Consider the following 26,586-nt stretch of genomic DNA (forward strand, 5'->3'; position numbering starts at 1 on the left):
GGATTATATTCCAGTGTTTGTTGAGCTGTCTAATTCATCCAGATTTGCTTTCAGCCTTTTCTAATATGAATAAATATATTTCTACAGTCAAATAATGCACAAAGTAAGCACTTTAATGCATAAAAGTCTCCCGAATGCTGTGAAGTCTTGTGAAGTGAAGTCTTTGAAGCTTAAATGTGACGATTAGAATAATATTTCCACAGTATACGATCCCGTTAATTATTTAAAACAACTGTATAGTCCTATAGCGTGTCAAAACCATTTCTTTTGATTGACAGCTAAACCGAGCAATGGTCACGAGCCATGCAACCCAGCGGACCAATGGGAGTGAAGGTTACGGTTCAGTGGGCTGGGTTTAGAGCAACGATGGCCGCCGCCAGCAGCAGCAGTCTCTACAGTGGCTCCAAATTACTGCTCGGTTTTACATGCAAAGGGAAGAAAATGCCTTTGAAATTTCGCTGGACAATCGCTTTTCTGGTTGTTACTCTAAGCCGGTGTTTTGCCGACGATGACCACGAAATGGAGGAGTTCCTGAAGCGGGAGCATTCCCTTTCCAAGCCTTACCAAGGTACCTGTGGTACAGGAGGGGGCGCGGGCTGAGGGGCGAGGACAGATATTTCCAGAATAATGTACTCACTCATGAACTCGTGCACGCACTAGCCGCTTTTCTAAGATGAAGTCACTCTATTTCTCACGCAACTCGTCTAGTGGCATTGTCATAGCGACATACTCGGTATATATTTTGTGCTTTCTTATCTTTCATGCGCGTGTCCCCCTCCCACTCACTGACAAAGCACTTTGATCTCAGGCTCAGTGAGCTGTGTTTTGCTGTCATTATAATGGGTGCTGATTGTTTTACCAGGTGTGGGCTCCTCAAGCTCCTCCCACTGGGAGCTGATGGGCGATGCCATGGTAACCACCGAGCAGGTGCGCCTGACACCTGACATGCAGAGCAGACAGGGGGCGATATGGAGCCGCATTGTGAGTAAAGGCTGCACTGTGTACAAGTTTGCATACTCCCAGTATACTGCATGAGCAGCAAGTCTGGTGACTGAGTTATTTCCTTGACTTAACTGCTTTAGGTGCTTAAAAAAAAGTTACAATCACTTTTCATCATCTAACTCGATGCTAAGTGTCGAATGCAGTGGTGTAAAGCACACTGCCACTGGACTCTAGAACAGTGGAGTCTGGTAATCCGATGGTAATCCGATTCTGGGTTTGGCTGTTTCCAGGAGAACGGTGATTGTCGGACTGTATTGGGCCAGGTATAAAGGTTGGTGGAGGGGCGATTATGGTGTGGGGTTGTTTTTCAGGAGTTATTTCCAGTGAAAGGAACTCTTAATGCTTCATCATACCAATCCATTTTGAACTATATCATGCTCCCAGCTTTGTGGGAACGTGACTGCACACCAGTGGATAAAGCGAGGTCCATGAAGACGAACGAGTGTGGTCTGGATGAACTTGACTGGCCTGCGCAGAGTCCTGACCTCAACCCAGTAGATGACCTTTGGGGTGAATTAGAGGGGGAACTGTGAGCCAGGCCTTCTTGTGCAAAAATCAGTGTCTCAGCTCACAAATGAGCTTCTGGACGAATGACCAGAAATTCCCATAAACACTCCTAAACCTTGTAGAAAACCTTCACAGAAGAGTAAAGGCTGTTAAAGCTGCAACAGCTGGGCCAAAATCATATTAAACCCCTATGGATTAAAAATGGGATGTCACCCAAGTTCATATGTGTGTGAAGACAGACGACCCAATACCTTTGGCTATAATATATTGTGTCGTTTCAGCTGTACTTGTAACAGCAGGTTCAAATAAAAAAGAGTAGAGCTACCTCTGTATTTACATTTACAGTAAGAGCCAGAGACACAAGCTGCAGATGGAGAGGTGAGGGTTAGTTTGAAATCCTGCAGGATCATTTCCACTGTGTTGCCTGATGAAGTTAAACAGACTCGTGCACTCTGTTTCCTGTTTATAAGGTTTACTTAGCTACAGCAACGCAGGCTAACACCCCAGCCCTGCAGTAAATCCTGATTATTACTACATGGTAAATAAGCAAGATATACTAGGGTTAGAAATGAGAGATGTGTGAGAGCTAATGATTGTCATACTGTCATGCCAATATGCAGATCCATACTTTGTGGTGAAGTAAGGGAGCATCCAAAAGTACCCAGTCATGAAAATGTTTTGCTAGATTTGTCTAAAGCAGGGATGTCAAACTCATTTTACACCAGAGGCCACCTACAGTGCACTGTGATCTTAAGTGGGCCGGACTAGTAAAAATCCCTATATCTCGCTATAAGAAAAAGAAGTGTAATTTCAACAACCGCTCTCACGTATTACTATTATTATTTTATTGTGAAGACGTTGTAAAAACACAAATTTCTGTTGTCTATTCTGTTATTTAATTGTTTTTCTCTTACTTGTGTGTAGTATGAAAGACTTTGGGTGCAGTTTTCATCAGCTGTAAAATTTACGAAAATACAGTTAAATGTATGCCCTCCTTTACATTTTCCAAAGAGTGGGCCAGATTGGAGTCATTGCTGGGCCAATTCTGACCCGTGGGCCTTATGTTTCACACCCCTGCTCCATAGTAAAGCACAAATGTTTCTTCCACTTTCAGTAGTTGCTGTAAGAAACATTGAAGGTTTAGACCTATAGTTATTGTACAAATGCATGCGATGACTGTGTGGTCGTGATAAGAGCTGCTGTACACTGACACGAACTGGGTGATAACCACAGCCTGTCTTCAGTGGGCGAGGCTTTACTACGTTTTCAGTTTAAGTTGTTTTGTTCTGGAACTGTTTTGACTTTAAAAAATGGGCTTTTGACATTGTTATGCTCAGTCACAATATGATGGTAATATTTGGTTTTAAGAATTGGTTAGATGTGGTTCATTACAGTAAGAAGCTTTAGTCGCTGGCTTTTGCTTTCAACAAAGGCTTGACTGCTTGTCCACTATCATCTTTACTTTAACCTTGCTGATTTTATCTCACACTGGTAAACAAACATCCTCACCGTCTGCTGCTTGTGACTGTGGTTGGGTTAAAAACCTCATGCATCTCCCTCAATCTTAGTAGACTCACTAAAATGATGAAGTCTGCTTCTATTTTCCTTTCCTCTTAGCTTGACCTCAACCCATCCTTAAGTGTTGTCCATGCAGTCACCTCACCTACACCTAATAAAGCTCTATATCAAATGTAGCAGGCAGTGAAACATTATTTACTCAAAAGGAAACCAGACTGTGGAACAGTACTAGGCCTACCAAAGACTTTTAACTTATACTTCTGTAGCTTATTGGACTTGTTGTGTTTTAGCCCTGCCATCTGAAGGACTGGGAGGTGCAGGTGCACTTTAAAATTCACGGGCAAGGAAAGAAGAACCTGAACGGTGACGGGTTGGCCATTTGGTACACGAAGGAACGCATGCAGAAAGGTAAGCACTACAGGATGTAATTTAAACCTAACCATGGTGCTAAATAAACCAGAAGAACTAGTGTTTATATGTTACCAGCACTGTCTTTAAATCCTTTTCCAGGGCCTGTTTTTGGAAATAAGGACAACTTCACCGGCTTGGGCGTTTTTGTGGACACATACCCCAATGAGGAGAAACACATAGAGGTACGCTGCTGTGGTTCTGATTACTGTGTGGGTGCACTGTGGGATTAACAGTTTATGTAAAAGGGGCTGTATTTTTCTTCTTTTGTGCACACAATTGGATACAGGCGCAGAAGAAGAGATACACTCCTCGCACACAGGTAACCAGTGTTTTTAACATCTGACCCTCTCCCTATGATCCGGCCTCCACTCTCGTTTAACCCTTTTTCTCCCCTCCCCCCGTGGTTTGTTTGTGGTTACAGCTGGGTCATACTTAATAAAATGTTATGAAATTACACAAAACAATCACATAATAGGAAGTGAGCCTGCATGTCCTAATTGTTCTCCATTTTATTATTTCTTCTTCTCCTTTAGCCCTTTTTCTTTTTCCCAGCTTGCTGCTGTCACTGTAGTCATACTAATGTGGATTCACTCTTGCTAAAATGCCCTGTTCCCTCTCTGCTTTTCCTCCTGTGACCACAAGAGGATCTTCCCCTTCGTCCTGGCAATGGTGGGGAATGGCACCATCAGCTACGACCACGAGCGGGATGGCCGGCCCACAGAGCTGGGTGGCTGCAACGCCATGGTGCGCAACCTCAAGCACGATAGCTTCCTCTTCATCCGATACGTCCGCCGCAGGCTCACGGTGAGAGACACAGCCTTTGAATCATTTTGGCGTGCAGGAAAAAGCAGCTTGTATCATATAAGTTGTTTCTAAGTGGTGAACCTTAGAAGTAAATGGAAATGTGTCGCCCAGGTGATGATAGATATCGACGGGCAGCATGAATGGAGGGACTGCCTGGACCTACCCGGCGTGCGGTTGCCACAAGGCTATTATTTTGGCGCTTCAGCAATCACTGGAGATCTCTCAGGTAAACAAGTGCAGAGTAATGCAATGGCTGGTTTTAGCTTTATCTTTATCTTTTAAAACTGTTGTTGTGTGCTTTAGAGCAGCGGTCCCCAATCCCCGGGCCTCGGACCGGTACCAGTCCGTGAGTCGTTTGGTACCGGGCCGCGAGAGTTGAGGCTCAGGTGTGAAATGTATAGTTTTCAGGGTTTTTATCGGTTTTCAGCGTTATTTTGTTATCGTTTTTTATCGTTAACTCGGTTTTCCTGGGTCTTTTCATGTGTGTTACGAATAAATTTTCTTTTTTTCGGTACCGGTACTAGTTTTATTTTGTTGTATTTATCCGCGACACCTTAAAGGCCGGTCCGTGAAAATATTGTCGGGCATAAACCGGTCCGTGGCGCAAAAAAGGTTGGAGACCGCTGCTTTAGAGGTCAGGTGTGGCGTTGAGCCAACTGCAAGAAGCAGAAACAATGGAATGAAGTGAAATCGAGCCTTTATTTAAGCTAGTACAAAATAAAGGAAAAACATAGGGAGAGACAGACAGAAAAAACTCAGTGAACCAATGACACTCTGAGAATAATGGATTCAAAAAAGAGACGGAAACACAAAAAGCAGAGACCACAGAGGAGGTTAACGGATGCAGTGAAGGCCGACATGCAGAGGGTTGGTGTGTGAGGAGAGGATGGTAGAGATGGAGACAGATCTGCTGTGGTGAACTATAAAGGGAGCAGCTGGAAAAAGAAGAAGTTTAAATGTGAAAATCCACTTCTGCAAAGAATTAGGGAAACATTTGATCATCACAGTCTAACACCAAGTAGCAGACCTGTCAGTTCTCACGCCACCATCATGCAGACGAGTATATTTTGTAAAACTGTAGTAAAAATGAGATTAGGAAACGTAAAAATATGAAGAAAAAAGAAACTAGATGCTGTTTATTGTCGTTATCTGGCCTTGTGTAACAGGACACTCTACTTAGATATTAAAACTCTAAATTATGGCCTCAGGGCTGTGAATATTTAGCGCTGCGAGCTGGGATTTTAACCTTTAAGTCAGCAGTTTAGTCGTGAAAATAATGATCTCACCATCGATTCACAACGCCAGCTTCACTTGAGCTGAATTACAGTGCAAGAAGATTCCTAGAACTCCATATTAGCTTCTAATCTCTGGGTTTCTGTTTAACTTTTTCACATTTCCATTTGCTGATTCTTACTTAATAGATAACCATGATATAATTTCTATGAAACTCTACCAACTGACGGTGCTGCGGAGCAAAAAGGAAGAAGAGGAGGAGGAAGAAGACGTGATAACCATACCCAGTGTAGACAACATGGAGCTCATCAGATGTGAGATAACACAGTCACGCATCACTTAGTGGAGTTTCCATCAGAGGGTGTGCTTTTCGCTCACTGTTGTGCTCTCTTTCAGTGGGTCAGAGCGATGAGGGGATGAGCGGAATAGCCATTTTCTTCACCGTGCTCTTCTCCATGCTGGGGTGCATCTTCCTCATCGTTATCGGCCTGGTGGTGTACAGCCACTGGAATGAGAACAGACGCAAGCGCTTCTACTGAGGACAACAACAAAGCAGACGGCGATTGTAAAAGCTATCGTGGTCCGCGGACACAACTGCACTGAAAGTGAGACGCTGCTGTCAGCCGGCACTGGTTTGTTTTTGTTTTGTTTTTTTTAAATCCCGAGGACAACTCAGTTTGACAGGAAGTGGAGTGGATGTATTCCCTGCTACACAAAAAGCCATACTCCAACTTTGCCATCAGTAGCCATGAACCAATAGGAGGATCTCAATTCACACTTTGTCCCTCCCCCCCCCGGTTGACGCGCACCAACTCGGCCTTACCATCTCCACCTCTGTACCTGATACAAAGCAGATGTGCAGCACTGTCACTGACTTCTCATGAGCAGCTATTTTTTTGTGTTTTGGTACTGTTTGCTGGATTTGGAGGATATTTTTTTCACTGGTTTTCACATCACTGATGTTGATTTTGCAGCTTTAAGAAATCTACTTAAGTAAGCTGATGTGTTCCTGCTTGCAAGTCCATTAACTACCTGCAGTACAAGGCGCTAACCAAATTAGCAAAAGCCACTGATCCGCTTCTTTGCATTAGAAAAGTCTCTCAGTTTATACTGTGCTGTATTATGTGCTCTATATTCTTATTGTTGTTTTAGCATGCATGGCGTTTGTGTGGGTTAGTCTGTGATCTGCTTTGTTAACATCATGTGTGAGCTTTTAGCCGTTCTATCTACACATAGCATGTGTCAATGGCAGCGATTGGTGTGTTTCAGGGAAATTATCAATTTAAGTCAGTTGCTTTGTCAAAATGTTTATTTATATTTCATACACCCTAGTCTGTGTGTGCATTTAAAAAAATGTTTTTTTATTTTCACTACTGCTATTTTATGTTTGTTTTATTTTATAAGAAGATGGTTCTTTCAGCCACTTCTCTGTTTCTATTTAGCACGTCACACCCTTCCTGACACCACCCTCTCATTTACACCACACGTCATCATATCTCTTAGGTGGTGCTTTTTATTTATTGTGCAGTCTTTGGAAACTTCATTTGTTTCTGTAACCCAGCGGTCCCCAACCTTTTTTGCGCCACGGACCGGTTTATGCCCGACAATATTTTCACGGACCGGCCTTTAAGGTGTCGCGGATAAATACAACAAAATAAAACTAGTACCGGTACTGAAAAAAAGAAGATTTATTCATAACACACCTGAAAAGACCCAGGAAAACCGAGTTAACGATAAAAACGATAACAAAATAACGCTGAAAACCGATAAAAACCCTGAAAACTATACATTTCACACCTGAGCCTCAACTCTCGCGGCCCGGTACCAAACGACTCACGGACCGGTACCGGTCCGAGGCCTGGGGGTTGAGGACCGCTGCTGTAACCACTTTATCCACCGCACTACCTTATTTATGTTTTTTAAATGTTTTTTTATGAAACTGTGCCTCATGTATGCAGTCAGTGACTTAGGATTTACAATAAATTTAGCAGTTTTTATCTTGCTTCTGTGTCCTGAACTGTTTGATGTATTTAATGTCATGGAGGGTAGTGAGCACTGTTACGATGGCTCACTGCATTTTAAGGTTTTTACACATTTATGAGTAGAGCCCTACTATTGTCATTGTTTACGGCTATGCCACCCTGAACACGCCCAATCTCAGAAGCTAAATGATAAATGAAGTGGTTCTTGTATAGTGCTTTCTAAGAGCTTTCTATCTAACATTCACACTCCAATGGATGCATCAGAGAGCAGGATACCCAAGGATACTTTGGGACGCGGCACAATTTTCCAGTGTTAGCAGATGACTCGCTGTACCTCCCCAACCAGATTTAGACCTGGTTTGTACTCTGATGGGAGACTGCCTGGTAGTACCAGGTGCGGTAACCTTGGGGTGGCTCAGGAGGTGGAGTGTGTCTTCAAGTGTGAATGTTAGATAGAAAGCTCTTAGGTCTAGAAAAAGTTCTTATGTGAATGAGGCAAGTTGTATAAAGTGCTCGAGTAAAAAAGCACTATAAAAGAGCCCATCCTTTTACTGTACTATTTACACGTCTGTAGCTGGGGCACAGAAAACCAATTTTTCCTTTTTTTCTATTTTATTTCTGACTGTAGGAGGGTTTCTTTACACACCAATATTCTCCAGGTATCTAAAAATCAAGGATCATAAACCTTAATGACTACAGACCCAATGTTCTGACCTCTGTAGTTATAAAGAGTGCCTTTTGCTGTCATATCTCCCTGACCCCATCTCAGACCCCCTGTAGTTTGCCTATAAAGCCTGCGTGCTGGTAGATGATCTCCATGAGTATGTAGTTAACATGGCACTGCACTTTATTCTCCAGCACCTGAACTCTACAGGAACTTTTTCCAGGTTACTTCATGGACTATTTCCACTTCCAACACCATCATGCAGGACAAGCCGTCCCAGTTGAATGTACCTGCAGCTGCATCGCTGACTTCCTGCCTGACAGGAGGCAGAAGCATGTGAAACTGCCAGACATATGATGGGCTCTCCGTCTGTCAGTACTGGTTCCCCTTAAGGCTTAATATGGTGATCTGTTGTAAATACAACAACCTGGAGCTTAGTGCTGTCAAAACAGTGGAAGTGATTGTGGATTACTACCAGCGCCTACAGACTTCATCTCTCTATATCGCTGCCCAGTTGACAGTGAAATCTTTCCACTTCCTGGGAACCACCATCTGCCAGAATTTAAAGCAGGAGCTAAAAATCATCTTCCTCATCAAGAATGCACAGCAGAAGATGCACTACAAACGCCAGGGACTAAGAAAGGCTTCAGCGTGTTATCAGTTTTGCCAAAAAGGTGACTGGCTACAATCTGCCTTCTCTATAGAGCTATACACCACCAGGACGCTGAGATGGGTCAAAGTTTATGTCTGTTTAAGTTTATTCCTCCTCATGACACCGATCAATGCAAAAAACTTGAAGGGCAAGTTGCTACGGTAAGGGTTACTTTCCAATTCTGAGCTCTGGTATAGAAACTGTATTGACTTCAGTTCATAGTGATTCAGCTATAATTTAATATAGAATTTCAAAGTCTGTTCTAAATGATAGAACATCATAACATCAGTGGGGAGGTCTGATGCCTTAATGTGACTGGGGTTTGTTGGCACATGTCGGGATGTCAATTTGGTTGCAAATTTGTGAACTGAATTCATTTCAATGTATCAGTTTCATTCATGAACATACAATTCAGCATTTAGAAACTTTGTGAAACATTTAAAATGATCTTGAAGGTGTCAAAATGGAAATAAATGACTGAAGAAAAATGGCAGACAGGACAGACACCAGCACAGTTTATGCTACAGACAGGCATGCAAATGAGGACTTCAACATACCATTCAATACACTAAGCAAATACAGCCAGAGGATCAGACGGGAAGAGCATACACACACTCACACCACCCTTATACAAATGATTTGGTTAAAATATGCATAAACTGTGTTGAATACTTGCCTGTTCTGTGGTATGAATTAAATATGTAACTTTTGCATTTTCAGTGCCGACCCTGTGGTTGGGAACAGACTTTAATCATGATTACAATAATTTCAGCAATCATGTGTGAACATGAGCTTTATATATCGTTAAAGCTTTCAGTTGGTACTCGTTTGACTATTTTAACTTTAAAGAGTCACAAGTGTGCCAGCTAAACCCTGTTTTCCCAGTGTTTGAGGCTGGCTGTGCGTTACCCTAACAGCTAAATGACATCCATCAATAATTTAGACTGAATGCCTGAGGTGCATTAACTCAACCATGTGATCATCCTCCAAATCAATATGTGGGTACAAGAGGGGACGGGGAACCTTTTGTAGCCTTTCAGGTTTGATTGATCCCGAGGAAAACGGGATTCTGCAAAAAGGACAAACTCAAAGTCGATCAGCAGTGCGCCAATGTTTGTTTTATTAAAAAAATAAAATACAAATGATGACCCAAAGAGTACACAGCAGACTTCTTACAAAACCAAAGCATTTTTTGTCTGTCAGTCAGTGCTTATTGTTTTTCTATGTTACTTATTTTGGCTTTTTTTCTTTTCTTTTTAAGTTATTAGGAAAACAATGTAGAAAGAGTCAAGTTGCTTTTTTTTTTTTTTAAATAGATGCCTTCCCTCTCAAAAGTGGATGATTCCCATTTTGGCAAAAAAAACAAAACAAAACAGAAAAGATAAATGACACAGCTCAAAGACATGTGCCTCCCATCTGTTTGGTATAATCTATGTTTGAGAAAAAAAATAGTACAGTTCACAGGTTTGATGGACACAATCACACTGAAATGTTTCCAGTACAGTGTTGAGGGCTCAGCAAAGTATTACTAATAATGGCTGGTCTGATCCACGCTGACTGTGTTCCATGTTGAGGTCTTTCATGTGTATGATATAGATAAAAAACTGTGGTTCTGTATTAACTGGGGATTAAAGGCAATGTTTACATATTTAGCCTGTAATTTCATGAAGATGGAGAATAAAAAGTTGAGGGACAGAAAAGTGTCAAACAGACCAAATAATAATAATAATAATAATAATAATAATAATAATATAATCAACTCTTTCAGCATACTCAACTAAACGTGTTTTATCCGTAAGTTTGTAGCAGAAGTGTTAGTGGTTGAAGGAAGCAGAGAGAAAAAGCCAAAAAAAATAAGAGGGGAAATGGTATATATATTCATATATATATATATTTAAAAACTAGAATGGCATTTTAACTCAAGCCCCTCAATAGACACTCCCCACATCACTGTAGTAGCATTACAAGTATTTTTCTTTCTTTTTAAACAGTTTTTCTTAAACAAATAGATAAAACACAGACCAACCGAAGTAGATTACAGTATAGTGCAGTGCCACAAGTACTGAGAGTTATATTGCTTGTACTGGTGCCCACAAACAAAACGACAGAGAGACTGTAAAACAGGGGCGGAGGGGTCGCAGCATATAACAGTAAGTTCATGTTTTTGCATAGCCTAGATCAGTATGTTTCACAGAGATACGTGATGCAGACAAGAAATATCAAGACAGTAATAAAAGCGAAACAGTTGCTTTGGCTTTATGAGACTCGTGGGTGAAAAACGCGTCGATTTCAAACTACAGCGCTGCTCGCTAGAGGTAACCCTGAGAGTACGAAACAGTGATGAGCCGTGAAGCGCGAGGATGGCGAAGGCTTTGGTACGTTTACTCTGTCGACAAGCTGAGGAGCAGTGCAGATGAGAATAAAACGAGCAGCTACAGTGTTGGCTACACTTTCTGTTATCGAGACGCAGCCTGGTGGAGGTTGGTGGAGTTGCAGCCCATAAACGGCCGACGGAGCAAAACATGCCGCTGCTTTGGGGGGGCGGAGGAGTGTGTGTGGGGAGGGTGGGGATCGGTCGGTTACGCTGCATCACGGATCTCTGTTGAGGTCGACAAAACAAGAAGGCAAAGTTAAAGCCTATAAAACAAACATATGTGGTCGTATACAATCAGCTATTAGATAAATACGAGCTCCACCGCAACATCACGAGACAGCCAAGTCCAAACGGTGATCATGTGACTCGCTTCTGACCGCGTTCAGGTAGCGGATCTCGGCATCTGTGGCTTTTAAAGAACAACGCAGAACAGATGAATCGCTCGATGAAATGGGTGGACTTGACCAATATAGCCCTTACTCTCAGTAAACATGTGAAAACCAGGGAGGCATAGCAGTTGTTTGGCAATGGGGGAAACCATGAACCTCCAGTTCACTCCTGCACAGAAGAAACCCCTATTCCCTTATTCATTCCCCACCCCCCCACCACCCACCTGCCCTGCTCTGTTATTACCCTAAATATGTATACAAATAAGAAAAGATCCACCTTAGCAACAAACAAAAAAACTCTTCTGGAGTCAGTTTTTGTCCTTCATATGGAAAACAAGCCATAGAAAACAAGAACGAGGACATTTTCTACTCTTCTCATGCTTTCAACTGAGTATATTTCACTAAATAAACCAACAGCCACCTCAAAGAGAGGAGAAAAAAAAGCTAAAACAGACTGAGCACAAACTACATGGTCTGAACATACTCCGTCAGTGCCACAGCTAACTACACACAGATTCTAAAGTCATTACAACCGCCCCTCCGGTAACAACGCTGTACAGAACAGTTCAAATCTTGTGGCTTTTTAATGTTTACCCACCACATCCTTTTCTAAGACACAAGCACACTTTTCTCAGAAATGTATATTCTAGCTACAGCAACCATGCTTCAAAAACAAATGTTACCACAGGAAAAAAAAACCCTGACTATTAGTCTACTTTAATAAGGCAGTATCACATCTGCTTCCGCACAAAGAGGTTATAATTTATATTTTACTGTGCAGCTCCTTAATCAAGACATTTGCTCTGTATAAATGCACCAAGGCAGCTCGAGGTGTGTTGGCAAACAAAATGTCTATTATCATTTATGCTAATGGGTGTGCAGCCATGCTCACAGTGTGACTGCTCCTCTGATAAGGTCGCTGTCGTGTTAGTATGGCTTCATGTTAAAGCACTGGCTCGACCGCACAGCACACGGACTGCGAACCTCTAACTAATCTTGTATAACGCCATCGCAGCAAGTTTAAAGACCCCTGTTTAAATGAATATGAAATTTCAGGCAGCTGTGCATTCACATATTTTCATTCTGCTCTCAAACGCCTGACGCAGTGGCCCACTTGTTTTCGTTTTTTTTTAGCATGCACAGCCACAACCAGAACAGGCTGCTGCTAGCTGGGGGGAAATAACAAAACTGATTCATGAGCCACAGAGCTGCCTAAAATTACATATTTGTGCACAGAACTCAAGTGTTGTGTTCTGCTAACAGGGCCAACAATGTTCAGTTCAAATGTGTCCTTGTCAGAGTTCATTCAGCACTGAAAATAAAGAAGCATTCAAAGCCGCATAACTATAACCAGCAAGCTTGAAATGCTAGCCTTTGTTCCCCACTTTGCCAGATGGAAATGTCTTCTAACTCTATGGTATTTAAAGGAAAAATCAAAACACATGTGAAGATTGTGAAGCAACATCAGACAGACAGAGTGCATGTGAACTATTGTTACCCTTGGTGAAATCATCTAGAACAGAGAGTACTGCACCGAGACGTTTACTGGTGATAAAGGCCAAATGGAAGCAGGACTTGGTGAGTGCGTGTGAAGCAGACTGACTGACCTGAGTCACTACACTGTGTCCGTTTGGACACGTGCTATCAGAGCAGACAAAAAGTTATTCACCGTTGTTCCAAAATAAACTCTCAATGAAATATTTACTAACTTATCAGTTACTGCTCATCTTGCAAAGACAAGAATTTCTAAATCTGACTACAAACGGTTTGACTGGCTATGTTCTAAACACAAACTGCACGGTGTGCGGCGCAAGCAGCATGTAGTCAGTCACAATAGATTTGGCTGCTGTACCAACACCGAATTGACTGCAGAGGACAGCCTGCATCCATCTCAACCTGCTAATGCACCGGGCCCTCTGCTGCCAATGGAAAATACCACTGCAAATCCCCTCACACTGCCAAGAGTTACAGGGGCCAGATAGAGAGCCAAGGCAGCCTGAGCTAACAAGCTATCAGCACGACATGGCTCACACGGTCAAAACAACACAAAAATATTAGATCCAGACAGCTAATGTTAAACCTCAGTCCCTTTCTTTCCCCCAACATCGGGGCTCAAACTTGTGCAGTCATTATTACTGCAACAAAATAATAAGCAAAGCAAGTAGCACAAGTACTAGAAAATTCTAAAACACTACTTTCGGCCATCCCCTTATTCACAAGGGGGTCGCCACAGGCGGGTAGCTCCGCATGTTTGATTTAGCTGATGATTTCTTTCTGACAGAAACCCAAAAGAGATCCACATCTCCTCCCAGGATACAAATGAGCTCATATATAAACACATATAAACCATGCCTCATGCAAAACACCAGTGCTTTTAATAGTAACCTCACCTCAGTCTTTTCAACCAGGCAAACCAGCACTTTGAAAGATATACACACAGACACACATCTCAATGTTTCCCTACTGCACTGAAACACCCAAGCACTACAACCGCTACTACGACGCACTCCAGCAGCCCCTGTTTGGAGCTTTGTTGCAATTAAAAGTGACACCTGTGGCATTTACTGAAGCACAGCTGGCTACGAAATGAAAACCGCATTCTTTTATATGAACATCCAAACTACGTACTGAGCACGGCAATACAGAGCCACCGCAAGGCTTTTTTATTAAGTAATAAGTTTGGTGGCATCACTACTATGGATTTAATGCAATCTACAACCAGAGTGAGATTACATGCACACAATCCATAAACCGCTGAAATGCTGAGTATCCCAAATGTCATGGTGACTGTTGGTGACATGGCCGAGGAGACTGCACAAAGGGTGAGGAGAAAGTTGTCTAAAAAGGGGGGTTCGTGTGCCATTCAGCATCCTAAGAATGAACTAAACTCTTTGCTCTTCCACCAGTGAGTGTACGGCTTTCCTCGCTCAAGTCCCAAAGTCTTCATAACCAGATGCTGGTTATCATGACCTCCGACGTGACATCACTACGCAGCTGTGCCCTGGATTTCACAGCAGAGGCCGCAGTCTTGCACGCACAGAGCTTTGGGGAAAATGAAAAATAATCTGTTGTTGATTTCATCCAGTCTCATCCTACAGTTTTGAAATGTTTGCTGCTGCTTCCTCTGCTTAGTTGTAGCTGGGGGGGGGGCAGATACGAGAGGAATGCAGCTGACTGCGTTGATACACTCCTGAATAATTGCCTCCACTAGAGATGAAATGTCAGACAGGAAGGATGGTTGGAGATGTTTTGACCAAGGCCTGAAATATGACAGCAGGGCTAAAGGACAGTCACAATGACGTCAATTCTGGTTCACAATCAACTGCTGTCTTCTAACCACCCAATAACTTTCTCATGGTTAGTACTAAATAAAAAACACCTAATGGGGCTACAACATATGATTGCTTGCTCCCCAATTAGAAAAGCAAAGAAAAAAAATTGTCCACACATTACAATAATTTTTCCTAATCTGGAGCTATTACGGATTATTTATCATTATCTTCATCACCTAGATGTCATGTCTAAGTTAGTTAGTTTAGAGAATTAAAACACAAGACGGTCTCCCTGTGGTTGTGGAAGCTGCACCAGTTGGCTGGTTGGTTACGCTGTGGATCACACCACGTGGTCTCCATTGCTGGTGCTAGTCTGGCTAGGCAGCTCTGAGGCGTGCTCCTTCTGTCTTAAGGTTTGCTGTTGGGGGGCGGAGCAGCAGTCCCTCCCGGCGACCTTACACATACGCTGCTCCTCTTCGCTTTCCTCCTCAAGCCCTGAGCCTTCATCTACGTCAAGCTGGCAAACGCACACCTCAATCCCTGAGTCGCCGGTTACGTGCCGACGCCGAGTCACAAGCTCCTCGTCCTCCTCTGCCGCCTCTACATTCTCCTCTGCCGCACACTGTACTTGGATTGGGAGCGACACCGCCTCCTGGTCTGATGACGAACCGGAGGCCTGACAGTCCACCCTCGGCTCAGCCTCGGCAAGGGGTTGTGGCACAGAAGAAGCGTCCGGCTGGTTCACTTGTGGAACGACTACAGGGATACACTCAGGGGGGTTTTCAGAGTAAGGAGGAGGAGGTGTTGGAGGGTGGCCAACTACCTCTTCATAGTCAGGAAGCTTGCAGTCATTCCAAAATCCTGAAAGTGAGCAGATACAGAAGCTTCAGCTTTGAACCATCATTATAATCAACTAACTTCAACTTTAATCTGCTAACTGGTAATCATAAACTTGTCAGGAAACACTCGCTACAAAACCAAATCTATCAAACTGTTGATTAGACAGGAAAAAAGTTCACTCTCAGTCACTTTTGGGTCTAAACTAACAACCCTGAAAGCACACACTGGGATTCACACTCTGACTCCTTTTTAAGGCTTTCAACTTATATAAATGTGGATCCCACGAATCTATGAATTTACACAGAAATAGTTTCTTATTGTGCCGACACTTATCTGAAGTGAAAAGCAACTACACTACATGTTGCCAGGGTCCCTGTGCAAGTGAGTCACTGTCTAAGTATGCACACAGTTAGAGTTGTGTTCACATTCTTGATATAAAGTCAAGCATATTTGGAGTGGGCTTCTGGTAAGTGTACACCTTATCCAGCTCCTATTTGTGATATCAGTGGACATATCATGTTCAAGCTGAGGTCCAGTGATCGCTGACATTAGAGCGGCATCTCTGCTGTGGCTCGGCCAGCTTCAGACCATAACTATGTAATACACGCTTTGTATAACAAGATTACCATGATCACCTTCTCCAATTCTAAGATCATGACTTTGAGAAAAAGGCAGCTGCTTAATCTGTTAGGAGGAGGGGAGAACATGGAGTATTATGTTTTAGGGATAAAGATTCCAAGATGTGCTGCTGCCCCATGGACATATTAGTGGACCTCTGTGGTAGAGAGCAGAGTTCAATGTACCACCTATGAATACAGAGCTTTGAGCAGTGCCCAGAGAAGCTGCAAATATGAAGCCTGTCAGATTTTCATGACTCTGAGAATAGCTAAATATCAGCTCAAGGATGAATTAGAGGTTCACAACCAACATCAGGTTGCAAAACCATAGAAACCTAGACGACTATGTTCAGCATGAGGAGGAAAACTACTCACTTAAATTGAGAGGTGGAGGTGAAATAAAGGAGCTGGAGGCTCCTTGGTAGGCCATGAGGCTGATCTCACGCTGGCGCTGCTCCTGCTGAAGACGCATTTTAACCCTCCGGTGTCGATAGGCACAACAGCAGCTCAGCATGATGATTAAGGTCCATACCAACCAGAACCCTGTGAGAAGGGACAAACTCAAAAGTCACTTCTCCAATGAGGGGATGTGGAGCACACAGGAATAGCTCCCTTATAAGCCTTTTGGAGTTTTTTAAAAGTTTTTTTTTTTTTTTGTTTATTTTCCTGCAGTGTAGGACTTCAGAGGTGAAGGAAATAATTTTGCAAGAGCTTCAAATACATGGTGGAAAATTCATCACTGCTGATGGTGGTGTCTAAGAAGAAAAAACAGAGTTGACAAGAGTCTCTTTTCTGAGTTTAACCAGTTAGCGCTGAGCTTTGCCTAAATATTTTTAGGGAGCTACCCTAAAATGAGTACTTATAACTCTTTTTCACTAGTCAACTCAACTCTATTCAGTCTTTAGGGTTTTCCACTAGGTGGTAGTAACTGGTATGAGGCTCTTTTTTAAGCCAGGGTTCCGAGCAATCTGAATCGATCCAAAAATGTGATGTCGACAGACTGCATGTCAGTTGGATAGTAAATGGCATGACTCGATGAATCAAAACCGCCATTTTGCTGGGTTTCAAATGGCTACTCATAAACCAACACCGTGGTCCCAGAGTCTGAAAACTCAATCATAATGGAAAACGAACGAAACCGAGTTGCGTTGTATCGAGCTGACTAGGTACTAGCTATTTGTCTTCCTCAGTGGACCCAAAAGAGACCTTTCAGGTGAGGTTCCTGCTAGAAGAACAGGCACCAAAGCTGCAGTATGACAAAAGTCACAGCCTGATTCTAAACATCTCCACATTTACGATATCAAGCACACCTAAAACATCCACAACAATTAAACGTTGTCTTTCTGCACTTAAAATAAATCAGGACATTTTTTTCAGTCACAGGCTTATTTCACTTTTACTTCTCAGTCCACGTAGGTTCATTTCAACACTACATGAAAACTAAATACATTTAACAGCGAAAGTAAAGCCAACTCCAAAAGTTAAGCAGAGTCTGAAGAATTATACATACATATATTTATCTATCTATCTATTTATCTATCTATATATCACACATGGTGCTATGTATCTGAATTAAATGATGAAATGAATGAATAATCAGAAAATAGTAATTATACTTACACCACAGTTCATAGTAGTAAGTGCAGCATTCTGTTTCACCACAGCAGTACCCCATCTCACAGCGGTACTGCTCATTGTTTACCCCAAAACAGAACTCCTTCCCCTTAAATACACAAAGGTAAACAAAGCAAAGGCTTCAGTCAACAATCAATTGCACAAGTTAACAAGAAAATGTACAGCAAACTCTTGAGCAAATGCCCTGTTTCTAGGATTTCTGTTTAACCTGACTCACTCACATTTCTGTGCCAGTTTTCTGTCCTTCGTGTAACCTATATTTAGACATTTGAAAGTACACGCCACTTAAATGCACCCCACTTTATTCTGAATGCCATTGTAAGAGCAGCAGATATAGTGGTAATAGTAAAGTAATAACAATATACGTTATGTACTTATCATTTTCCTTTACGTTACAAAGTGTAACCAATTCAAAGCATTTAAGATAAGAAATAAGGAAAAGCTGAGGCTATAAAGACAACTGTTTATCATGAAGAAATAAGATTATGATAAGAGAAACCTTTACAAAAGCAATACAGCAAAATAATACAGATAACACCAGAAATGTAAAATAAACTCGGGGATGGGCTGGTTGGTTTGTGACAGTAAGACGTCTGGCTACGTCTAATTTCGCTTTCATTTTCATGGTAAACTGTAATAAAATAATGGCATTGGGCTATCAAAAACTAGGCCGAAAAGCATTTATTAACAAATATATTCACAGCAAATTGCTTAAAAGCTTTAAAAAGTTCAAATCGTTTCAGTTTGTTTGGTCGACATTTAAAATAGCGACTCTGTAAGGGAAGCCAGGCACAAACTGCGGCTGGCTGGTTGCCCCGTCTGTGCTGCTAAAATCAACAACTATGAATAAATACGTCCATTTGCCGGGTATCAGTTAGCAGCGGCTAATGTTAATCTCTACAACCTCGACCCAAACTGAGAAACAGACAAAATTAAATATTTCTCTCAAGCTCCCCCAGCTTCACCAACCCTCAAAACAATTTACTGTCGAAATTTTATCGAAAAACTTTTACTAACTGACGTCATCCCCAGCAACACAGTCGCGAGCCGTGCCCAGTTTCCTTTGTGGAGGAGACAAAAAAGCTCGACAGAAAGCGGCCTTCACCCAGCCCACGAGCAGCGGCCTCGCCTTGAAGCATCCGCCGACCCCGCGAGCTCGAGCGGAGGCTTACCTGCACAAGATAGGTCCCGGTGCAAAGAAGACCAACAATGGATCCCAGTGCTTTCTGTGCCATCTTTCTGGGTTGTCGGCCGTTGTCACGACGGGAATCATATAGCAGTCCGTCGAAGTGACGACTTGTTGCGGTGACAGCAGTCGGCTGTAGCTAGTAACGGTTCAACCTCTCGGACATGTTTTTGTTGTTCTCAATCTGAGGTACCGCGCTGGTACTGAGGCGAAAAGGTGCGCAGCCTTGGACACCAGGGGGCGCTGTGTGTGCGGAACAGAGCCCGTCGCGGTGCAAGAGAAAGCATATGACTTCACAGAATGCGGGTTCAAGTTCACTGCGGAAAATGACTTCTTTCAAACAAACAGTAAAGTTTTGTTGATCAAATTTTATATATGTATGAGTACTCTTCAGCCACAAGATAAGATCCCTCCAAGCAGCGATAATCAGCACTAACCATTCATTATTTATAAGCACTGGGATTTGAAACTTTTTTTTCAATCAACATTTTGAGGTCAAAAAAGTTTAACGCAAAGCTTAAAAAAAGAAATACCACGAATAAGCACCTATTCATTTCATAAAAGAAAACCTTCATACTTACCATGAAAGTAAACTTGTTAAGGACTTTGACTTAAAAAAGTTTCCAAAAATGAACATTTAATTTAAATAATTAATAGATTTAATTCAGCGCTTTAAATCTTCCTACAAAAATAAGATATAGATGCTGATATTCTATAGTTAATTATTTGTACCTGCTTTTTTTCTTCTTCTTCTTCTTTGTATTTATGGTGAACTGGTTTTGTGCTGCTGGAACGAAATTATGGTCCCTCCCCAAGGGATGAATAAAGTTCTATTCTATTCTGCTCTTTTGGTGACATTTGCCCAAAGACCTGATACCATTTATTTTGGTCTTAATTTGTAGCACCGACTTTAGTGAAAAAGACTATAGAGCATTTTACCATATTAGGCTGATGAGATAAAATGTAAGTTCTCAAATTATTCAGTTTAATTTTATTTACATAATGCCAAATCACAACAACAGTCACCTCAAGGTGTTTTATACTGTAAGGTCAGAAGCCTACAATAATAGAGAAAAATCCCAACAGTCATACAACACCTTATGAGCATTTGGCGACAGTGGGAAGGAAAAACTCCCTTTTACCAGGAAGAAACCTCCAGCAGAACTAGGACAGCCATCTGCCGCAACCGGTTGAGGGTAAGAGAAGGGATACAGGACAAAAGACATATAATAACTAAGGATTGAATGTAGAATGGTGCATAAACTCATAGTGTGAAAAAAAAAAGGTGAGTGAAGATTTATTTAATTTGTATGCTATTTTTTTGTATTCTAATCTTTGAACTCTGTGGTTCACAATTATCGCTAATAATAATAATAACGATAAAATAATGTAAAATTTTATGAAAATTAACTCAAAATCAGCTCTGAAGTGATTAACCAGAAAAAAAGCAAATTAACTATTTATGTTCTTTTTATTTTCTAGAAAGATACTTTTATTTTTTAACCTCGCGCCACAGGAGCCCTCTTGCCCAGCGATCACGTCGTTTACGCTGACGTCACCGTTTCCGTAGCAACAGAGCCTGACAGCCGTTCTGCCAGGAGGCCAACAAGCACGTGTGGTCAGAGAAGATGTTAATCCACTCACACACTGAGCGAGGGCCACAAAACCACCCGAGAAAAACATGGTGAGTTATAATGATTCACGGCCGCAGCGGGTTTTGTTTGCGTTGGGCAAAAGGACTTTATTTTGATTTTGTTTTATATTTAAAACAAAATTACTGAAATTACTCTTGGCACCTGGTAAACATTGGTGACAATGGTCTAAATACAGTTAAATGATGTGTCACCTTTAGCCAAATACTGAGGGCAGTGTATGTAATACTGGTCATTAAACTGGCCGTTTTATCCCTGAAACTTAATACGTGTTTCACTTTCAGTCGTTGATATAACTCAAATGTTTTGTTTGCCAGTGCCAGGATTAAACTATATTTATTTATTATATCTGTTTATTTATATTTAGACTTCGACTTTCTTTTTCAACCCAGTTTATTTTTACCTATATATAACTATCACCTTAAGGTACTTATTGTAAGGCAAAGAGTTTAAACCAGGTATGGAGACTATGTTGAAAGGTAAACAGAAACACTTTTATAATTTTATAAAAACTAAATTTATATATGGAGTACTTTTCAAAATTGGAGCTAAAACAGACTTTATAGGGGGAGTAAAGCTGACGTAAAAGAGATGGAGAGGGAAATTTATGATAACACAAAAATAAAATGCACAAATTACAAAAAAAGTAGTGGCTCTGAAGATGGATTTTAAAAGTGCTATGTGTATTGTTTTGTCTTTTCAGAGCAGATTTTGTATGGTGAGGGGTCACTGTCGCCTTAAAAGTAAATAGCATGAGCCAAAGCCTTTCCTTATTTCCCTCCTCTGGACAGAAGCCACTCAGTAACTTACTAACCTCGGCTGGCTAAAGAGGTCTTTAGGGCTGGTACATTTATAGGTCACTGCAGCTAAATCCTCACACTCTAGATGATTCTAGCTGTTGGGTGAGAGTGTAACATGCTGTGTGTACTGTGTCATGTTCCTGTGACAGACTCTGCCAACAGGGTGGTGTACTGTAACTGGTGCGAGCTGAAAATGATGTGGTCCAACAGCTTATTCAGGCTTTATCTGATAAAACTTAGGCCATGACTCTGGAAAAGCAAGAAAATGCTTGCAGGTTCCTCAGTGTTATGACATCTCGTAAGCTGCTGTTCCTTTAAGACTAATCAGCTCTAATATGTGCTTTGATCCTCCTGCAGGGCCTTTTGTCCATCCTTCGGCGGCTGAAGCAGGCTCCAGAGCAGGAAGTACGCTTGCTGCTGTTAGGGTTGGATAATGCCGGCAAGACCACTGTGCTAAAACAGCTGGCAGCCGAAGACATCAGCCACATCACCCCCACACAAGTACACACATCCACACTCTCTCACATGCACAGAAATGTAGAGTCCTGTCATTTTTAGAGCCTTTGAATTCTCCTGCTGCAGATATTAAGCATCTGCGATACCTTTCTTAAGGGCTTTAACATCAAGAGCGTGCAGTCCGCAGGCTTCAAGCTGAACGTTTGGGACATTGGAGGTCAGCGCAAAATCCGACCATACTGGAGGAATTATTTTGAGAACACAGATGTGCTGGTACATACGTAGTCTTCATAATATCATTTTTTTCTGTGTTCTGATCAGTTTGTTAATATCTACGACTGTATTGTGTGCAGATCTATGTGATTGACAGCTCAGACAGGAAACGGTTTGAAGAAACAAGCCTGGTGAGCTCCATAAATACTTTTACATTTTAAGGAGGCGCAGTAGTCATCTTCTGATAAGGTTGAAGGTTAGAAGGCATTCAGGAGCTGTTGGAATTAGAAGCTGATCGGGGATGATCGGCAGTATGATGTTGTGTTGCTTCTCAACACGTCTCAGTGGTTTTTCTGTTGGCAAACACCATTAGAGCAAGTGTATGTGACTGCACCGTGTTACAGGAGCTAGCTGAGTTGCTGGAGGAGGAAAAGCTCGCCACGGTGCCGTTGCTAATCTTCGCCAACAAGCAGGACCTGATGACAGCTGCTCCAGCGTCAGAGCTGGCAGAAAGTCTCCGTCTGCACACAATACGGGATCGCATGTGGCAGGTGCAGGCCTGCTCGGCGCTCACTGCAGAGGGAATTCAGGTAAACATAGAAACGGACACAGTCTGCAAACGCAACATCGCACACACAGCAAGGGTTGGGATAGTTGCCTGCAGCCGCTTTCGGAAGTCAGGGAATGCTGGGATTTATTTTACCTGTCCTGGTCTTAAAAAACAGGCTAGAGGGACAGAAGTTTGTTTAAGTAAATCACGTTACGATAAAATAGAATCATTTAACCGCGTTATGGTAGATTTCTAAACACAACCTATAATACCTTTAGATAGTAAAAATAAAATCAGTACAGTTCAATGGAGTAAAATGACACAAAGGAAGCACAATAAAATAGAAATATGCAGAATAATCAATGAATACAAATCTAAATATAACACAATAAGAAGCCTGAGTAAAACCTAACAAATCAATCCGGTGAATGTGGTATGAAGTAGAAAAAACTTGGATATATGTTCTTTTTTGTGGCAATGGAGCAGAGACAGATGTTTAAGGAGGTGTTCCACTGCAGAGGGTGGTCTCGATTATCCATGATGGCCTCATATCCTCCTCCCCAACATAGCCACAGTCATTTAGAAGACCTCGGCATCAGCTAATGAAGGAATCCAAAGTGTGCTGAATTCAAACAGGGAAAAGAGGAAAAAGAAGCAGATTACTTAAGATCCATTATTCCTTTAATTAGCATCATAAAACACATGCTTGTATAAGAAGATTTCCAATCTGGGTGGATCAGTTATGTCACCTTTCTAAAGACTAAAGAAGCTCAGCTGCTTTGTGTTATCGCGTGCATTAAAACAGTTTGCTACTGCCAGTCTGCACGTTTCACATCACTGCTTTGCCTCAATTTCATGGGTGGGATGGTGATGTGTGGAGCGTGGAGTTTGCATGCTCTCCCTGTGCATGTTCCTTACACCTAGCACACACATGCTAGGCTAAGTATTTTTTCCAAATTGCCCATCTGCAGTTAGTAAAGTAGATTGAGTGCTTGAAGTGTACAGGATGAAGTGCTGTGTGACTGCGTGCTTAAAAATATGACTTGTATTCTTATCAGTTTTAGTGGCGGTAAGTAATCAGTAGCACAAAAGTCCTTGTAAGAAATGATGTTAAATGCATAAATAATAAATCACAATGGTTGTCTGGAAAATGTGATCAAACAGCAAAAAAATCACACAGTACTTCTGGAGATATATTTTGAATGCTATTTTTAGGTCCACTTCATTTTTACTTCTCTAATTTCCCACAATTAAAAAAATATATAATTCTGTTTATTTATTTATGTTTTTTTCAGGATGGGATGACCTGGGTTTGCAGAAATATAAAGTTTCGGAAGAAGCCATGAAAAATCACATCTTACACCTGGAATATCCAGTGTTTCATGTTCAGGACAGGAGACAACATCATGTGGTAATTCTTAAAGACACTTGTGTCTTTTTTTCCTTATGTGGCATCAAAATAATTAGTCACTGTCAGCACAGTTGTCCAACACAACCCTCAGCCCTGTATTACATATCTTAAAATGTATACACTGTAAATAGGCTGTTTTGTTTAAACTGTACACACTTTTTTTTTAAATAATTAAACCATGTTAACTCAGTGTTTTGTAGACAATGTGTGTTTTTTTTTTTAAATAAGCATTTGGTGTTGTGCAGTGGATTCATGAAAAATGGAGGTTTTGTAAGGCTGTAAGTCTATTCAGTCGAAGCTAGAGGGCGATATGGTGCTAGTCTTGTGTATCAGAGCCTTATGCCAAATTATTACATCTCTTACTTTCTGTCAATGACAAAGCCAGGGGGAGGGCCTTGACGCTGGTGGTGCAGTGTGTGTGTGTGTTTGGGCAGGTGGGGGATATATAATAAGCTGTAAGGATAAAGTTTTTCATTCATCCTGTCACATTCTAACACAACTCAAGCCACAGGCAAGAATAAACAGCCAAAACGTAACTGAACTGGCCTGTTACTCAGGCACAGGCCACACAAAAATTAAACCTCCGCCATGTGACACATCAGGCGCACACACAGTTAATCAAATTAATTATGAAGCCATTAAAGAGTATGCCAGTGATGCGACTACAAAGTCTTTAAAGGCTCAGTAATCAAGACATAGAGTCAGCCTGTTTGCACACAGCTGGCTGGAATCTGTCTGAATATTTTACTCGGCCCAAAAGCCAAATTTGCGCAGCATATAACACAGTCATGTACCCTTCTACAGCAAAGGTAGCAGTATGAAAGGTGGGCACTGAGGAGATGTTGTTCAAAATGTCTGTGATGGCATTCATCAGGGACCTGTGTGTGAGTCTCTTCTGCGTCATGGTAACCATGTTTTTAACTGCAGCCTGGAAAATGATTACTCAGATGAGGCCAAGAGGGATAATTCCAGGAGTTTTCAGGGGGATGAAACTTCTGTTAGGCTCTTTTTGTCAGCTGGTAGTTAAAAAAAAATATCTTTGTACATTTTTATGATAGCTGATAGCTCACTTTGAAATGCACCAGTTTTAATCTATTAGTCACTTCTGTTTAATGTCATTTGACCATGATGCTAGGTGTTGTTTTTATTATTGTTACCTTTGTTTTACCAGGAAGTCCCACTGAGATCACAATCTCTTTTAAAAGAGAAACCTGGCAAAGACAGCACTCATACAAACTCAGAACAAAAGTCAACAAAATTCTCCTTTACTGGAGCTTATTATGCTTTTAAAGTAATCAATATTTAAAGAAAGGAAGTCATTTTTCTGTGCTTTACTCATTTATTACAATTTCATAATTCAGATATTTCTCAAAATAAACCAATGACAGCAGGAATAGTGTGTGAAGTGTTTTGACAACTTTATTTTTTTTGCATTAAGGTGGGGGTGCTATGACGTCTGCCTTTTGGAGGTGGTGGGTGGGGCTTCTGCTTCCCACGGCCTTGACCAGTGATGTTGCATCCTTTGCCATGTTTGATTTGTCGCTTACATAATTTTTTTTCTTCATGCAATGTTCTACAATTTCAAAGTGTGCTTTAAATGTCTTGTTTTGTCACAGCGCTGCTGCGCTCAGGTACGGAAGCTCTACATCATGAGCAAAATGACCATAAAACACGCACACCTGTGTCTGCACACAGGAAACAGACCTCAACACATCTCTCTTGCATATGCAATAAACCATACAGAAACACCTTGGCCATTCAATTACTCAACTTCTCACCTTGTTCACCATGATTTACCACAAGGCAATTGCATTTTCTGTCTATTTTTCTTTTTTGTCTTCTGCAGCACATTTGCCACAAACCCCACTAATCTGAACTGGATGAGTGCTCCACTGTGGTCCTATAGGGCATTTACATACAAACCTTTTCTAGGACTAATAGCTCTCTCCAATACAATTTGCATTTATATAGCCCCCTTCATACCCAACATGATTTGGCACCTTTGCCCATGATAAAAATAAACCTCCTCCTTTGGCCTTGAGTTACTGCCCTGCTGCCGGTTGTGTGTGTGTGCACTTGTGTGTCCCTCAACATATACAGGGTTGGCTGATTTTAATATGCCAAAGCTGCTTGGTCGTCAGATGGAGACTGAAACAAGTGCAAAGCCTTTAAAATGGACCTCATAATGATTTGGTCTCGTTCCCTGTGTGTGTTTTCTGCTATACAGTATGCATGAATTTTGTCGATATAGCAGTGTGGGGCACTAGAACACACTAGAAGACACGAGGTAAATATTAAACCACAACAGATCTTGCTGGACAAACTACAACAGAACACGTACAGTACTGACCCCACCCTCATTTATTTATCTTTTGCTTCCAAGAAGCCAGACTTGTCATTTTTTTTTAAAAGTGGTAT

At 41.6% G+C, this 26,586-nt stretch overlaps 3 protein-coding genes across 3 annotated transcripts; 2 read left to right on the forward strand and 1 right to left on the reverse strand.

The window, feature by feature from the left end:
• The first annotated feature begins 353 nt into the window (after nucleotides 1-353).
• Nucleotides 354-7,477, forward strand: lman2la (lectin, mannose-binding 2-like a). The gene is made up of 9 exons (XM_084935266.1): nucleotides 354-568; nucleotides 863-981; nucleotides 3,318-3,435; nucleotides 3,538-3,620; nucleotides 3,725-3,757; nucleotides 4,081-4,242; nucleotides 4,354-4,468; nucleotides 5,664-5,789; nucleotides 5,872-7,477. The coding sequence occupies exons 1-9, from the start codon at nucleotides 367-369 to the stop codon at nucleotides 6,012-6,014; spliced, it is 1,101 nt and encodes a 366-aa protein (XP_084791392.1). The 5' UTR covers nucleotides 354-366; the 3' UTR covers nucleotides 6,015-7,477.
• A 2,394-nt stretch (nucleotides 7,478-9,871) lies between these two features.
• On the reverse strand, nucleotides 9,872-19,337 carry wbp1 (WW domain binding protein 1). The gene is made up of 4 exons (XM_084935267.1): nucleotides 19,073-19,337; nucleotides 17,886-17,988; nucleotides 16,641-16,808; nucleotides 9,872-15,669 (listed from the first exon to the last, which is right to left on the reverse strand). The coding sequence occupies exons 1-4, from the start codon at nucleotides 19,133-19,135 to the stop codon at nucleotides 15,149-15,151; spliced, it is 855 nt and encodes a 284-aa protein (XP_084791393.1). The 5' UTR covers nucleotides 19,136-19,337; the 3' UTR covers nucleotides 9,872-15,148.
• Nucleotides 19,338-20,522: 1,185 nt separating this feature from the next.
• LOC146383809 (ADP-ribosylation factor-like protein 3) lies at nucleotides 20,523-24,413 on the forward strand. The gene is made up of 6 exons (XM_084935269.1): nucleotides 20,523-20,770; nucleotides 21,896-22,039; nucleotides 22,151-22,267; nucleotides 22,348-22,398; nucleotides 22,612-22,797; nucleotides 24,053-24,413. Exons 1-6 carry the CDS (start codon nucleotides 20,768-20,770, stop codon nucleotides 24,101-24,103), a joined length of 552 nt encoding a protein of 183 aa, XP_084791395.1. The 5' UTR covers nucleotides 20,523-20,767; the 3' UTR covers nucleotides 24,104-24,413.
• The last annotated feature ends 2,173 nt before the right edge of the window (nucleotides 24,414-26,586 follow it).

Source organism: Perissodus microlepis, chromosome 7, assembly GCF_051167445.1.
Source record: "Perissodus microlepis isolate ML-2025 ecotype Zambia chromosome 7, ASM5116744v1, whole genome shotgun sequence".
NCBI lineage: Eukaryota > Metazoa > Chordata > Actinopteri > Cichliformes > Cichlidae > Perissodus > Perissodus microlepis.

Excerpts from the sequence above, each read along its gene's own strand:
- lman2la (XM_084935266.1), top strand. The coding sequence starts at position 367 with ATGGCCGCCGCCAGCAGCAGCAGTCTCTACAGTGGCTCCAAATTACTG. Across the intron at positions 569-862 it reads CCTTTCCAAGCCTTACCAAG|GTGTGGGCTCCTCAAGCTCC; the intron begins GTACCTGTGGTA and ends TTGTTTTACCAG. Across the intron at positions 3,758-4,080 it reads GATACACTCCTCGCACACAG|AGGATCTTCCCCTTCGTCCT; the intron begins GTAACCAGTGTT and ends TGTGACCACAAG.
- wbp1 (XM_084935267.1), bottom strand. The coding sequence starts at position 19,135 with ATGGCACAGAAAGCACTGGGATCCATTGTTGGTCTTCTTTGCACCGGG. Across the intron at positions 16,809-17,885 it reads TTACTACTATGAACTGTGGT|GGTTCTGGTTGGTATGGACC; the intron begins GTAAGTATAATT and ends CCCTTCTCACAG. Across the intron at positions 15,670-16,640 it reads ACCTCCACCTCTCAATTTAA|GATTTTGGAATGACTGCAAG; the intron begins GTGAGTAGTTTT and ends GCTCACTTTCAG.
- LOC146383809 (XM_084935269.1), top strand. Across the intron at positions 22,268-22,347 it reads TTGAGAACACAGATGTGCTG|ATCTATGTGATTGACAGCTC; the intron begins GTACATACGTAG and ends TATTGTGTGCAG. Across the intron at positions 22,399-22,611 it reads GGTTTGAAGAAACAAGCCTG|GAGCTAGCTGAGTTGCTGGA; the intron begins GTGAGCTCCATA and ends ACCGTGTTACAG.